Genomic DNA, 16,173 nt, shown 5'->3' on the forward strand with positions numbered 1-16,173 from the left:
TGTCCAGAAATTTTGGGAGCTGACAGCCCAGGAAGGAGCAGGGCAGGCTGGGAGAGGTGGGAAAAGCTTGGCTGGGAGCCCCCAGCAGCACCAAGGTGTGGGGTCCCTGCATCAGCCCCAATAATCCCAAGTGAAACCCTCCCAAAAGTCCCAAGTGAGACAGTCACAACAGTCCCCAGCAAAATCAACCTTTGCTTGAAATCTCACAGCCCAGCTCGGGGTGAATCATGCCCAGAGAAGCAGATAGTCAGGAATGCAATTACTCAAGCGTGTTCCCTGATCTCTTTGGATCAGAGCCATGGAGATTTTTGTACTTGGCTCTCACAAAGGCGGTGTTGCCCTCCCCAGTTCTCTCCCCAGGTAGTTGTGGTAGTGTGGAGCTGGCCAGGGCACCTGCTGGTGGTCAATCCTGCTTGACTATTAGCCAGAATCCATTAGCACCTAATGGGAAAAGCCTCAGGAACACGGCCTCAATAAATGTTGACATATTTGAGGTCAATATAATCCTTAGGAAAATTTGCCCAGGTAATTAAAGCCAGACAAGGAGTTGCCTGTCCCAGAAATATTTACCAAGCTTTACCAAAGGCAATAAAATGAAGGCAGGGAGTTTTATAACCAATCCATGCTGGGCTCCCTTGTTGTGTTTAGTGCAGCTTCCTGCCTTGCTGTCCATTTGGCTCCTCAGCAAGTGGGTGCCACAAAGCTCCCTGAAGGAGGCTGATCCAGGGGCTGGGGCTGTGCTGTCCAACCTCCAGGCCCTAGTTTGGGGTGCTCGTGTTCCCCAAACTGATGAGGGCAAACCCACAGTTTGCCTTTGCCTGGTTTCCTGTCACAGCCCCTGTGGTAGCAGCCACAGCTGGTTTGTGCAAAAGGATGTGTTCTTCTGCCTGGAAAGGAGATGAAAAGAGGATCTGAAGGCAGCAAAGAAACAGAACTCAACTGACTCTCAAGCCCATGTTGTAATTTTTTTAAAGGTTTAGTGGTGTCAGCTCTGACAAACTCCCTGGTTCCCTTTAGATTCCCTGCTCCCCTCTTCTCTCCCTGGTCCCTTTTCACTCCCTGGTTCCCTTTTTTCTGCATTGCCTCCTTTTGACCCCTGGTTCTCTTTTCTCTCCTGGGTCCTCTTTTCTCTCCCCAGTCTTCTTTTCTCCCTCTGGTTCCCTTTTCTCTCCCTTGCCTCCTTTTGACCCCCTGGTTCTCTTTTCTCCCCCTAGTCCCTTTTCTCTCCCTGCTCCCCTTTTCTCTCCTTGTTGCTCTCACTGCCGGGCTCCTGCTCCTTCTCCGGTTGGAGCCGGGATGCCGGGAACGGGGACTCAGCCCCGGTGGGCTCTGCCTCCCCTGCTTTGCGAGGAGAGGCCTCAGGTACCTGCCAGGTGCACCGGACGCTCTCCCGTTCCCATCCCCTCCCTGCCGCTGCCGGTGCCGCTCCAGCCTCGGGCACATCCTTCTGCGGGAGAGGGGGCGTGCAGCCCCGCTTCCCCGCGTCGGGGCCATTCTTAGAAAAGGGAACGCGTGTCCGGGAAAGCGGAAGCGCTGCGGTTTCGCAAGGCGGGCACGGGAAGGGCCGCGAAGGCCGCGGGTCCGTCCCGGAGGCGGCGGGGCGAGCGCGGCCCCCGCGTTCCCATGGCGACCGCGCCCCGCCCCGCCCCGCCCGCACCAAGCATGGCCGCCGCTCCGCCCTCACGCCGCCACATTGCGCATGCGCGTCTCTCCGCGACCAATCAGCGCCGGCTCCACCCCGGAGGAGGGGGCGTGTCCGGGCGCGCGGGGGGGAGAGCGACCAATCAGCGCCGGCGAAGAGGGCGGGGCCTCGCTGGAACCGGGCGCCGCCGCCGCCGCCACCGCCCACGGCCGCCGCCGCCGCCGCCCTGCCCGGCCCGGCCCGGCCCGGAGCGCCCTCAGCCCGGTCCCCTCCAGGGCCGCGGCCCCGGTGCCGGACGGGCCCCACGGGCCGGCTGTGGGCGCCCCCATGTCGGCGCCGCTGAAGAAGGGCCCCGGCGGGCTCATCGGGCTGATGAAGGACGCGTTCCAGCCGCACCACCACCACCTCGGGCCGCACCAGCCCGGCGCCGTGGACAAGAAGATGGTGGAGAAGTGCTGGAAGCTCATGGATAAGGTGGGGAGGGGTGGCTGTGGCACAGGGCAGGCCTGGGGGGTTCGGGGCTCTGGGGTCAGGGGGGGATCTGGGATGAGCCTGGAATCGTGGAGGTGGCTGGGAGGGAAGGGGCTGGGGCTCCAGGGGGACATCGGGGGCTCCAGGGGGGATATTTGGGGGGTTCAGGGGTGCCTGGGCACAGAATGGGGGGCAGAGCTTTGGGGGAAGGATGTGGTGAGCATGGAGTGACAGCACAAGGGGGAATGGCTTGGCACTGGTGGGATATTGGGAGTTAGGAATTGTGCCCTGGCAGGGTGGGCAGCCCTGGCACAGGGTGCCCAGAGAAGCTGTGGCTGCCCCTGGCAGTGCCCAAGGCCAGGCCGGACAGGGCTGGGAGCACCCTGGGGTGGTGGAAGGTGTCCCTGCCAGGACAAGATGGGCTTTAAGGTCCTTCCAACCCCAACCATGCTGTGATTCCGTGTGGAGCCTGATGGAGAGGTGAGCCATGGAGGGGAGGCAGCACCAGAATGGGATGCCAGCATGGGAAGGCACGAAGAGAGATCAGCAGCTCTGCCAGGAACAAGGTGGAGGAAGAGGGGGCAGTTTGGAATGGAGGATTTGGAAGTGCCTGAGAGGATCTGGGGTCCTTCCCCAGGGCAGTGGTCACAGCCCTAAGGCTGCCAGAGCTCAGCATTTGGGCACAGAGTGGGATTGTTGGGGTGTCCTGTGCAGGGCCAGGATGATCCTCGTGGGTCCCTTCCAAGCCTGTAGAATAATATCTGTATTAATCATATACATGGATAGATAATTCCAGTCCTGTAGGTGCTGGGGTGGGCACTGGTGGTGCTGGGAATGGGATGGGGAGCTGCAGGTGGTGACAGCAGCAGGACAAGGGAGAAATCCAGGATTTGCTCCTTGGAAGCAAATAGAGCCTGGTGTGTGGGTAATGGATGGTGAAGCTTTGTGGCAGGCCAGGTTATTCCTTTTGGAATGTGTGGCTGCACTCAGGACAAAACCTTTTCCTTAAAACTGAGGGAAAACTGTAAAAGCCTGAATAAACCCTTGTGCAATCAGTAGTTAGAGGAAGATAAAGTATCAAGTCATGTTTAACAAGAAAAACTTGTGGCGTGGGAGCTGGAAAGGCCTTCTTCCAGCCCCACACCTTCAGGAGGGGCTCTCTGGGGTCATTAAGACTCTCCACTCCTCCTCCTCCTCCTTTTCAAATGCCAGGAAATGGCTCTTGCCGGGGGCAGGACACCAGACCTTTTGGCCTGTTGGTGTGATGGGATATTTGATTTACTGGCCTGGCTAGGTGTGCTGCTCAGTCCAGGGTTCCCAGAAATGCTGGGGGGTTGTCAGGGAATGGTCAAGTGAGTGAAAGCAGGCACACAGAAATAGGCACAAAATAAAAAATGGAACGTTTTTGTGGAATTTTGATTGATAATTACTGTTCAGCCCTGAAATCAAGGCTGGGCTTGGCATGCTGCAGTCTGAAATGTGCAGTGCAGTTTATGGCACTGAGTTTAGGGCCCTACAAATGGTGTAGAGTGAGAGCATCACCCAAGTTGCCCCCAGGCCTTGGGGACTGTCACCTGGCCACCTCCCTCCCCTCTGGGAGCAGAGCAGGCAGGGATTTTGGGCATCCCTCATCCAACTGCCCCTCAGGCTTGTGCATTTCCCTTCCCTTTCCCCTGCATTGTTTATCCATGCAGTGGCTGAGCCTCCTGCAGTAAGTGCTAAAAGCAGGCAGAGCAAATGACTTCTTTAAAGGAGTATTAAATGCTGTTCCTGCCAAGAAATCACTCTGTGTTGGCTGGCCCCACAAAAGGCAGGGTTTATGGTTGTGCCTTGCTGTGCCTGGGATGAGCTTTGATCACCTACAGAGACTGGGGCAGAGCAAAAAACCCCTTTGAGAGGTGCCATTGGCTCTGTTACACACTCTGAGGGCCAAGTGCTGGTGTAGCAAAGGCAGCTGGGGCATGGAAACAGGACCCTAAATAAGTGTAACCTGTAAGAATGCACACTTTCATCTACAGAATGTGTGGATAGAGATGGCAGCTTGTGTTTGAGCTCATGGCCCGCTCTGCTCGAAGGAAAAGATTAGCCTGAATAAAAAGCTGATTATTGTGGCGTTTTAAAATGGAGCAGGGTGTTTTTTGGGGGTAATTTCACAGCTTTAGGTGTTTATAGCAGGTTGGGTGTGTTCTCTCTCCACTGACAGAAAAGCCAGGGCTGCTGCTGTATTTGTCACAAGTTACATCAAGCTCTTTTACTCCAGGTTTACTCATAGGCAGCATGCAGAAGCTCTCAGGCTTGAAGCCTTGCTCAGTCTGATTTGTACAAAAGGAGAATTCTGGCTCTGAAAAGCCTTTCAGATTTCAGTTAGATTTCAGCTGTACTTATGCACACTCAAAGAACACATCTGAATTAAAATCTCTTTCGTGGTGTAGCAAAAACCCAGCGAAGCTCACGGTGAGGAGTGATAAATGAATGGAAGGTGTTGAGAATGGGTGAGATTTCTGGGCCAGGAAGATGAAATTCCAGGTGCAGATAAAAACCTGCCTGTGTGCATGTTTAATAAATGATGTTTTTGCCTCTCAGAGCTGCGTGCTGTGTCTGTGTGGGTACACCACACTCACGACCTCATTTGTTAGTCTGCATAATTAGCTGCTGTTGTCAAAGCATTCGTGCATCTCTGCTTTGGGATGTGACTGATGAATTTCCTATGCAAGTTGATTCTTGTCCAAATATTTTCCCTGTAATGCTCTCCATAAGCTGCCTGACATATTTATGTCTTTCAGATTCTTTCATTTGAAGCCCTAATTTTTTTGTCAGTGCCATTCCTCCCACAGCTACACGTGGTCACACAGAGCATGGACATTAAATATCCCTTCCCATCCCTGCTGGATGTTCCCCTTCAGCTGAATGAGGTGACATTTCTGCATTTCTGTGCAGAACAGAGATGAAATGCAGCCCCCTGGAGTTCCTGCTGTGGGTGGTATTTGAGGAATAGGTGGGTTAGTCATGAGCTGCTTGGGATGGAGCAGAGTGCAATAAATGTGGGAAGGCACGGAGGAGGAAGAGGAGCTTTGAGATAAAGCTTCCCTAAAGGGTTTCCTGATACCATTCAGTTCCTAGAACTGATATAGAGAAGTGCCACTGCGGGTCACCTTCATTGTGAGGAGAAGAAAGGCCAAACACAAGTCTAGCAAGAGATAAGAGATGTTTGAGTAGGTTTTGTTGTGTTGCACTGGAATGAGGAGTGATCTCAGTGCAGTAAAGGAAGGAAAAAATGAGTTTTCAGAACTGCCCTGAGAGGGAAAATCATACCTGGGAGTAGCCCCTGGATGCTCATCAGGCCTGGGACTCTTAAATCCAGAATTAGTCAAGGCAAGCTGCAGATTGTTGAGGGGAAAGATTCAATTCCAGGCCTCAAAAATGTAGATGAGATTATTTTTCCTAGAATGAGTACATAACAGATTCTTTCCTCAAAACTCAGTTGGGAAAATTGATTTTTGACTTGCATTTGGAAAATGGAAATGGGTGAAGTCAATTTTCAGGTTCTTCACAGGCCCACCTCTCTTCATGCTGAGCTTTATTGGTGTGTCTGAAAACCCAAAACCATCTCCCTAAATGGTTTGTTCCTCAGAGAACACAACATGAGCCAGGCACATTTTGGATGATAATTTAAACCCGTGGATTGCTTCTGTTTGTTGCCATCACACCTAAACAAAAAAAATATTTTTCTGCTTTTTTGCTCAATTTCCTTCCACGTTGCTGGTCCCTGTGGAAGGCTGCTGAGGGGCAGCTGTTCCCAGGGCTGGGAACATTCCTTTGGATGTTGTCATGATGCTGCAAGTGCACACGTAGAGAAACAAGGAAAATGCCACAAAATGCTCTTGTTGCTGCTGTGGTGTAAAAACCCCAAGTTTGCTCATGAGGCAGCAGTTCTTTGTTATGCAGTTTTGTTTAACTGCTCATCTTAGCTAATTTTGGTCTGCTTGGTAAATAAAGAAGCTGATTTGATAATAAAATACCAGCAAGTTTTGACCTTTCAGTTAACTGTTTGAGGAATCTGCTTCTTGGGAAGCATTTTACAGGGGCTCTGAGAATGAGCAGTTTGCAGAACTCTCTGCTGCTGTGGGGGAATTGTTTTAATTGATATCAAAGTCTGAAATGCAGCAGGTCTGCTGCTCCCATAGCTGGGTAATTTCAGAGTGTGGCAGCCAAATTGTTCTCTATTTCCAGCAAGATGAGGGAAGTGCAGGCTCTGCTTGCTTCATGTGCTTCCTCCTCAGAGCTGACTGTGTTTGTTAACGTTTTCAACCCACTGTACAATAAACAATTTCTGCTGAAAAGCTTTTGCTGCCCAGAGCACAGCTCAGCTGGGCCTGAGGAGCAGATTTAGAACCTCTTCATGCTCATAGTGAAACTATTTTTATTTTTTTTCAGGGGGCAAATGTGTTGACTCAATTTGTTGATATGGTTCAGTGTGCAATGTTCACAGGCTCCAAGGAAGCAGCAGTTGAGGCATCAGCATCAATTGACTAAATCAGCTGTCTGGCCAACCATCTCTTTATCTCAAGGCCTTGGCAGCCTCCTCAAAATGGAGGGAAAGTTTTAGTCGTTTGTTTTTCCCATGTATTCTTGCAGAAGCTTTTTTAGGTGTTTATTTTTTTTTGCCAGCAGTCTGATTTTTCTGGTTGGAGTTTGGATACACTGTGTGCCTTTCTCTTGGCTGGAATTGAACCTTTCTCAGGTCAGCTCTTGGTACAGGCACTGCTGTAAGTCAGATAAAATTGGAGGTGTCGCTTCCCAAGGTTGCTTTTTGCACATACCCTAAATGGCAAAGTGAAAAGCTAAAGCAGTGTTTCAGGAGGAATGACTCTGTTTACCATCTATATTTAAAGGAAGTAGGTATTTAAGCCTGCACTGTAGGGAACTGCTCAATTCCTCTTGAAGGTTTCACAAGGTTTTGTGGGAATGAAATGCTGCAAAAGGATGTTAAACTGTTCTTTTGCTTTTTCTTATCCACTTTACTGAAGTTTTGCATTCTGCACTGTTTGATATCTGTAATTCCCTCAGTGTCATGAGTTTAGACCTCATTTATATGCTGGATGTTAAGCAGCCACATAAAGTTCATTATAGGGAAGAACTTTAGCAAAGTGTGGCTACATTTTGTGCTCAGGTTTGCTGGAAATCACAGAATATAGAAGTGTCAGATTGCTGCTTCTTACCTTGTGCACTTGATCCAAAACTGACCTCACAGCTCTAACTCCAGCCCTTTATAGAACTGAAAGTTTATACTTTTTTCAAGTGGCTGCTTTGCCATGGACTCTCCCTTTAATTCTCAGCTTAGATAATGGAAACATTTGGCTATGGCGGATGGTGAAGTGGCTTCCTTTCCCCTCCCCTGTCACATCAATTTATTATCATGAGTTTCATCAGTCCACATGCACTTCAGCCCAGAAATTGCATTCTTTTATGGTGGCTGGGCTCAGTATCTGGAGAAAAGGAGGCTCAGGGGAGACCTGAGCACTCTAAAACTCCCTGAAAGTTGTGGTGAGCTGGGGTTGGGCTCTGCTCCCAGGACAAGGAAAGGACTTCAAGCTGCACCAGGGAAGGTTCTGGTGGGACATCAGGAGGGGTTTCTCCATGGAAAGGATGGTCAGGCTTTGGAAGGGGAGGTGGTGGAGGTATCCAAGGAATGCTCTGCTCTGATTGGCGAGGTGGGGACCAGGTTGGACTCGATCTCTGAGGTTTTTTCCAGCCTCAGTGATTCTGGGATTCTGTGCTCCCATCTGGACTTGCCCAACAAATTACACCAAACGCGTGACTTGTGTTTAACCCCTGCTCGTGCTCCTCTCGTGGAGTTTTCACAGAGCTGCTTTCTGCAATGCCACAGGTGGTACGTCTGTGCCAAAACCCCAAGCTGGCCCTGAAGAACAGCCCTCCCTACATCCTGGACCTGCTGCCCGACACCTACCAGCACCTGCGCACCATCCTGTCCCGCTACGAGGGCAAGATGGAGACCCTGGGCGACAACGAGTACTTCAGGGTCTTCATGGAGAACCTGATGAAGAAAACCAAGCAGACCATCAGCCTCTTCAAGGAAGGGAAGGAGAGGATGTACGAGGAGAACTCCCAGCCTAGGTAATGGAGAGAAATGGGTTCAGGTGTTTGTTGGAGGAATTAAATGCGTTGGAAGCTTTGCGTTAAGGTAGATCTGTTGTCAGCTCCTTTCGTTTTGTACAAAGGCATAGCTGAGGTCAAGGGGCACCTTCAGGTTGAGCAGCATTAAAAAAGGGGTAGGTGGAGGTAGAAACTGAATATCAGGCTCTCTTGAGCAAAATAATATTAACTTAGTGTACCTGAGAAGGTGTTTCCTCATCCAGCTTTAGGAAAAGACAAAATGAATGAAGAGTAGAGTAAAGCTCTGGGAAAGATGAATCTTACACATTTGTGCAGAGATATGCAAGGCATACATTTGTAACACTGAACTCATTTCAGGTTTTTGGAGTAGATGTTGAATTAAATAAAAAAAAAAAGGTGGAAAAAATGTGAAAACCACCCAGTGGCTGTACATAATTGCCCTGGGGAGAATGTGGTTAACGGCCTGGCAACAGCTTGGAAGTACTGGAGGGGGAAAAGTGTTGGCACATGTTTCTGGTTTAATATTGAACTCTGTGTAGCATATTCCATGATATTGAGCTCCAACCAAAGGCTGACAGTGGCTCCAGAAGGCATTGCTGGTGCTGCTTGGATTGAAGAATGGTTTAAAAAATGGAAATTTCTACCTGGAGTGCTGTTAACGGTGTGTGTATTGTGATCTGTCATAAATCTGATGGGTAAATGGTGGCTGTGTCAGTCATGAATCCAAAATCCCACCTCCAGCGCCTTGGTTTTTCAGAGAGGAGCAGAGAGAAGTAATTCCAGGGGGTTAATCATCCTAGCTGGTTTGTAATCCAGCTAATTGACTGGAGGGAGCAGGGGAAATGCAGATTGATGGATGGCAATGGCAGGGCTGCAGCAGAGGCTGCTGCTCTCACAGCAGGCACAGGAGTCCTGGGGGAATTGCTGATTGTCCCATTTATGAATAAACAGCTTTAGCAGGGAAGGAACTGTGGGGAGACTTGTGTTAAACACGAGCATTAAAGCAGCATCACATCCTGGCCGCTCTCATGGCATCTTCTTCTGCTGCTGGCCTTGGGAACATTCTCAATTCTTTAATTTGTCACAAAAAAGGACAAGAGAGGAGCAGCCAGTGCCTGTGATTTGTGTACCAGTTCAAGAGATACCTACACAAAGAATGAGCATTTTGGTTTTGGGGATTCTGTTAAATGCTGCACTGCCAGTGCCAGATTCCATGGTTGTGGGAGCTCTTGGAACCCAATACTTCAGTGCTATTTGTTAATTAAATTAAATGAATTTCTGCTATAAATGCACCTGTAGATATAGAATGTGTATACTAGAAATGCAGAAATTTATATCTATACCTATTTATATAAAATATAGATTTTTATATATAATATATATTTTATATATAAAATATATATTATATTTTATATCTCTCTATATATAATATATAATATATAATATATAATATATAATATATAATATATAATATATAATATATATAATTAGTATATATATAATATATATTGTATATATATAATTAGTGTATATATATATATATATATATACTAATCGAAAATGAAGAAACTGAAATTTTCTCACCTTGCTAGGAGCTGAAGAAAAAGATGAATCTTTTTAAATAAGAATTGATAAATTCAAAATAAATAATAATTTATTAATACATTAATAAATTCAAATACTCCAGGTGTGGGAGAAGCTTTATGGAAGATGGCCAGTAGTCTGTAAAGCAAATAAATAGAAACTGAGTCTGGTGTTCACTGGGAATGTACTCATGGCAGTTTGTATATGTGTGTGTATATATATATATATATATGTATATATAAAAAATCTAATTTGCTCTTGATCTCGTGCATGCTTGTGGCCATTATTCTGCAGTGTTTTGAGAGCAGGACTTTAAAGTTTTAACAGATTTGTTATTTTGAAATTTCTAACTTTTTTGTCCCTGTGTTTGAAGCTTTTTTCCTCCTCTCCTCCAGACTTTGCATTCATTTTGCAGCCTGTTGTGTATGCCCTTATTTTCTCCCCCAGATGGCTCGTGGTGTAGAGCAAAAGGCACAATTTTGCCATTTCCATCAGCAGTGTGAAGGTGCAGTTTGCTCCTCCAGCCCATGAAAATGCCTGAGGTGGGATCAGAACTGCCCTGATCCCTTGAGCATCACCCTCTATTCCTGTTCTTTCCCACTTGCCCTCTCTGTGCTTCCCCTCAGACATTTGGGAGGTCTCTGTAGCTCTGTGGTTTTGGTGTACAGTGCTTCAGACTATAAATATATAAATTAACCATGGTTGTAGCTCTCCTGCCTTAAACTCACGCTGTGAGTTTTGTGAGGAGAGCTCGCTTGTTTTGTTAGGAGAGCTTTCAAGATGCTATTTAAATTCTGCTGTAGCTCACTTCCATGTCTGTTTAAAAATTCATGCTGCTGAGGGTGCTTTTAAAGCTCTGGGTGCATTTCCTGACTGATAGGTAGGAGCAGTAACTTCTGGCTACTGTTTAAAACTGAATTTTAGCGAGGAGATCAAATGCAACTTGGTGACTTGGGGGTTTTTATTAGAGATACTGTGTTGCTCCACTGAGTTTTGACAGCTAAAAGTAACATCTGCAGGCTTGGAAACAAGTAGTGTTTCTACTTAATAATTTTGGATATTTTCTTGTATGATTGTAAGAAGGTAAAGGCAAAAGATCCAATGATTTGTTGGCTGTGTGCAGTTATTAGGAATTATTGAGGCTGAGCACATTTCCAGTGCTGCTGCTTCCTTTAGGGGTAAATAAGTGACTTCTCCATTGTGAACTTTTTCAGTTTCCTTTTTAACAACAACAAAAAGATGAAATAAATATATTTTCCCTGCAATGTGATGGCTGCATTGCTTGGCAGTGCTGTTCCTACTCTGAACATGCTGAACCTGCCTCAGGTCTCGATTTCAGTTTCATTTAGAGGCTTGGTGGTTTTGCTGGACTATTTTTTTTTCTGTTTCCATTGCAGGAAGCTTTTACTTCTCAGCCCTCTTGCTTGCACAGAAGAGCTGCAATTTGTCAGCTTTCCACACTACATAAATTACTTCTTGCAGCAGTGGTTTTGCAGTTGTGTAAATGGATTATACTTGACATGGCAGGAGTGAAAAATAGCTTGTTGGTCAGTGGACAGGTAGAGGAATTGTCTGTTCCTTGGGAAGGGATTAATTAGGCTGAAGAGTCCATTTTTCACCAAAGAATCAAATTTACTAATTATGTTAAACCAGTTTATAAGGAGGGAAAATTCAGAGAGGTTATTTTCTAAATAAAATCAGAGCACTGCAAATGTTTCCACATTAGAGCACAGCTCTGGAAGCTGCAGGGTGAGTGAGGAGAAATAATTTTTCAGGATGTGGACTGGATGTTTAAGGAGTGGCACAAGATATTTTTCTGCTTCAGCTGTGGGAAACAAATTGTTAATAAAGCTAGTTAAAATAAAAATATATCTGTAAAGAAAATGGGGTTAAGCAAGGAATACAATAAACTTTTTCCATAGAGCATGGAGGTGAAAAAAAGCTTTGGGAAGCTGGTCCATGTTTAATTGTTCTTCTGACAAGAGCTTGGGGATGCTGGCTCAGCAGGATTTCATATTCTGCTCCAATGTTAGGAGTCACTAATTTACACAGGAAAAAGCTCCCAGTGTTTAATGTCTCCTGGAAATGACCGTGCATATCTCTGAAGGGGAAGGAAGTGCATGAAGAATGACTTGGAGAAAAAAAAAAAAAAAAAAAAAGAGAAAAAGAAAAAGGTTGGAATTTAAAGAGGAAAAAGTTGGAAAACATTTGTGTTAAACCCTGAACCAGAAAACCCTCTGGGAGAAGGGGGGTTGATTCTCTAATCTCATCTTTGAGACCTCTTGCACACATTCCTGCCCAGGGAAAAGGAGATGGTGCAAAATGTGGGGCTCAGAATGGTGGAATGGTGTGTGTGAGTCCTCTTTCTGGCACTTCCTTCTAAAACAGCAGCACAGCCCTTTTTTTTTTTTTTTTTTTTTTTTTTTTAAACAAAACCCACTAGTGTGAAGTCTACATCTGCATTTAAATTAGAACATCTTAAAGAAAAGAACAGGCTCCAAAGCTGCCCACAAGAAAGGTTTCCTTGCCAGGCTCCAGCATATGAACACTAACTAACTGCTTATTACCCAAGAAGAAATTCATTATCATGCAAATGTTGTTGGAGGGGAGGAATGTGAATTATTTCTTTCTAATTTGGTTTTAAATTGCAGTTTAGGTGATAGTTTTGGAACTTAAGTAACACTTAGCATAATTGGCTTAAGCCTGCATTCATTCTCGTTTTCTTTCTGTCTAAAATTGGACCAACCGTCTTGAAAATCAATTTGTGGACAAATGCAAGATTTCAGATGATTGCATAATAAGGAAGGAAGATTTTCATTCTTCTTTCCTCTCAGAGCCTATAAAACTGTGGAGTTTTATGGGAGGCTGTGGATTTGCTGTTGTGGGTGGAATTACAAGCATTGGTTCATTTGTAGTAATTATCATTGGGAATGTGATGGATTTCTCCATGCTGGCTGGCAAAAATCTGCTGCTGCTGCTACTTGGCAACTTTATCGTGTCTCTTGGGTGTTCAGGGCTGGGATTCCTCATTTGGGATTTCTGGGGTTGGATTTCAGCCCATCCCAGCCCTGCCATGGGCAGGGACACCTCCCACTGTCCCAGGTTGTTCTTTGGGCACTCCCAGGGATGGCAGCTGTGCCAGGACCCTGAAATAAAGAATATTTTTCCTTAGAATAAAGATATTGTTAATATCTACTCTGAAGCTGCCCCAGCTCCTTGTCCTGATACCACTTGATATCCAGTTTTGAGATGGTGAAGATGAATCATGAAATATGGAATGTTTCTTGATTTGGAGTCAGGGCTTTTGTGCTCTGTTTTTGTCTTTAACTACTGCAAATAGCCCCTGAAATACAAATTTTTATTCCAGTGCACAGAGGACAAAATTAGGTATAATGAGAAGTGTACAATCCCCTGAATTTGGTAAAATAAATGAATCTGTTACCTAAGTGAGAGTTTTATCCTTTACCTTGTCACTCCTCTGAATATGTGCTGAGCTTTTTAAAGGCCATTATTAATACCAAATGTATTCCTCTCTTGAAAGCATAATCCCTAAAATTTAAATTTTACAACTGGATTTTTAGCTTCTTAACAGTGAAAAAATAATGTAATACCAACACTTGTGCCAAAAATAATAATTCCAGATCCTTTAAAGGTCGGTGGGTTTGGTCCTTGTGGTCAGCACAGTGGCCTGGTGTCCTTTCTGCTTCCCATCAGGCACAGCCATTTGCATGCTGATAGGAATATTATGATGGTTTTGGGTGGTTTATGTGTTTTGTGTTACTTTTGAAGTGATGAGCAGGCTCTGCTCACAGAATTAAAGGTGTTAAAATATATTTATGTGACCTGAAAAGTGCCAGGGTTCAGCAGAGCATAAGGAAACTGCTCTGTAATACCGAAAGCACTGAAAAAGAAGGAGCTGATGGTGAAAAATTCTATAGAACAAGCAATAAATGTAATATTAATCCATTCTTTTAGTTACTCTGAGGAAATCCTGTGAGTGTTGCAGAGCCTGGCTGTGTAAGGTGCCTTCTGTTGAGCCAGCAATAGTTAAGTGGAATTTCATTCACTTCCTGTGTTGCAAGTTTTGTTGAAAGTAGTTCCGCTGTTTCTATTTTTACCCTGATCAGAGGAGCCTGAGCTGCCTCAGGGTTACAAAAGACAGCTTGGGATCACCTCGAGCGTTTCCACTCACTGCTTCTGTGAACACGAGCACTCAGAAAACTCCTGAAATTCTTCTTTTTGAAGGCAGGCATATCAAACTCTCTGCTGAAATCAATCTGCTCATGCCTGGTGCATCTGAAAGCCCCTGTGACATGAGAACCTCACATCTTTGTGGTTTCTGAAAGGTGCATTTTACTCGTTGGAGTCGTTAAAAGACTGTTTGGGTTTCTTTTTTTTTTAATTTTTTTTTTTTAGCTCTTCAAGTATAAAATTGTAAGGTGCAGTTATAGGAAAAAAACCTGTGGGTTTGTGGTTGGTGTTTTCATAAGTAGTGGAGCTTGCACTAACTGGATGCTAACTGTGTCACCTAAACAGAATCTGTAAGAGTAAGAAATGAGGACAATAATTACAGAGAGTGAAGCATTTTGAGGTTGGTTTCTTTATAATTCCTCTGTGTTTGTAGCGTGCCTTCAGCAGAATGAGCTTTACAGACAGTGTGTGCATGTCAAATGCTGGCATGTGAGCACAATATTGTGACTCAGTCAGCCTGTGGAGCTGATCCTTGCTACGTGTGAGGAACTAAATTATATTGTGTCAGCTGGGTGCTTCTGAGGGAGGGGAGAAATACTGGAAGAAAATGCAAAAATCATAGCTGGCAGTGGCAGAAACGGATGTGCCACGCTAACATTGCCTTGCGGGGAAAAGCCATTTAGTCACAAAGCACATTAATTTAATTAATTGTGTCAGCCTTGCTGAGAGACACATCCCTGATTAAACCAAACCTTTAATGGCTTTCCAAGATGGAGCCCATAGAGGAAACTGGGAAAGAAGGATCTGCTGAGGGTCTGGGCGAGGGAGACAACACCAGCAGAGCCCCCAGCTGGAAGTGTCTGTGACAGAAAGGTGTGGAGCAAACCCAAACCCACCCGGGGCAGGAAGGAAGGGCAGAGGGGGCTCAGGGCAGGAGGGAGGGGGGAACTGAAGGAACACTCTTGCTTCACGCTGCTTTTGGTTCCCCAAATTCAGAGCTTGGTGGATGCAGGGGCTGAGCTGGGCCTGCCTGGTTCCACAGCAATTCTCACTCACTCCGTGTGCACAAACCCCGATCCCTCCGTGCTCCAGCTGCAGGTGTTCCTCACCATGTGTCAAACACTTGGCTACTGTACACAGTGGAAAAAAAATATTTATCTTTTGACGTTTTCACATGTTGATTCGTTATTTCCAACCATAATAAACCGAGAGCTTTGCACGTACGTGTGAAAACCCTCAGGGCTGTGAGATCCCACCTCAGCTGGTGCTGTGAGCCCAGAACAGTCAGCTCTGGCTCTTTGAGGCTGGCCCAGGTGTTCCTGCAGCTGCCTGCACGCTCTGGGGACAGCTCTGATGTGGCCTCAGCTCCCTGGGTAACGTTTGCAGCATTTAAACACTGGCAGGTGTTTAAATTCCACAGCAGGATTTAGGTGCTGCACTCAGCTCTTCCCAAGCTGGGCTTGGGAGATTTCATTTTAATTCATTCTTGGAAGATTTAATTTGAACTCGTAAGATTTAGTTCTTTAACTCATAACTTGTCTCTGGTGGAGCCCTCAATGACAGTTTTGTGTGCATTACTGTGTTTAGGTTAAATTTTAAAAAAATGGGACATTGCTGGAGGTCTGTGGTCAAAACTGTGTGAGAATCTCCAGTCTAAAAACCATAAATTTTTTTTGAATGTGTGTCCTTTTTTCTGAGAGTACATTCACATCTGCTTTGTTGAAGCAATAGCAATAAGGACAGTTCTGATGTTACTAAAAATAAAGCACAATCATCAGTAAGCTTTGACATGCTAATAAAAATATTCTCTAGAATTGCAAGTGTTTATTTGGTCTGTGTAAATTTACAAATATGTAAATTGTTAAAATAAAGGAAATATTTGTCCTTTTAGCACAGGATTGGTAACTGCTGTATGTAAGAGCCAGTAACACAAACTATTTTGCAATTTGCTGCTCTTTATGTTCACTTCCTGTGGTTTTTCCTGTTATTTACTCACAGTATAGCTGGATATTTATAAAAAATATGATAACCTTGAGAATTTAAAACGTTCAGCTGGTTTTGGAAACCAAGTCCTTCAATGTGTGCGTGTACAACCGTTTGTTTATCCATCCTTAAGCCTGAGGAAGTTCTTATTTCTCCCATTAACTGAT

At 45.6% G+C, this 16,173-nt stretch overlaps 1 protein-coding gene and 1 long non-coding RNA gene across 2 annotated transcripts in view; one reads left to right on the forward strand and one right to left on the reverse strand.

The window, feature by feature from the left end:
* Positions 1 to 554: 554 nt before the first annotated feature.
* On the reverse strand, positions 555 to 1,601 carry LOC135457529 (uncharacterized). The gene is made up of 2 exons (XR_010442742.1): positions 1,367 to 1,601; positions 555 to 887 (listed from the first exon to the last, which is right to left on the reverse strand). It is a non-coding gene; the product is annotated as an uncharacterized LOC135457529 (long non-coding RNA).
* A 236-nt stretch (positions 1,602 to 1,837) lies between these two features.
* Positions 1,838 to 16,173, forward strand: part of CBL (Cbl proto-oncogene) — a 37,959-nt gene continuing 23,623 nt past the window's right edge. The window contains exons 1-2 of the mRNA XM_064732247.1: positions 1,838 to 2,116; positions 8,001 to 8,248. Coding sequence (XP_064588317.1) covers positions 1,970 to 2,116; positions 8,001 to 8,248 — 395 coding nt within the window. The 5' untranslated portion in view covers positions 1,838 to 1,969. The remainder of the gene's footprint in view (positions 2,117 to 8,000; positions 8,249 to 16,173) is intronic.

Source organism: Zonotrichia leucophrys, chromosome 24 (genome assembly GCF_028769735.1).
Source record: "Zonotrichia leucophrys gambelii isolate GWCS_2022_RI chromosome 24, RI_Zleu_2.0, whole genome shotgun sequence".
Taxonomy (NCBI): Eukaryota; Metazoa; Chordata; class Aves; order Passeriformes; family Passerellidae; genus Zonotrichia; species Zonotrichia leucophrys.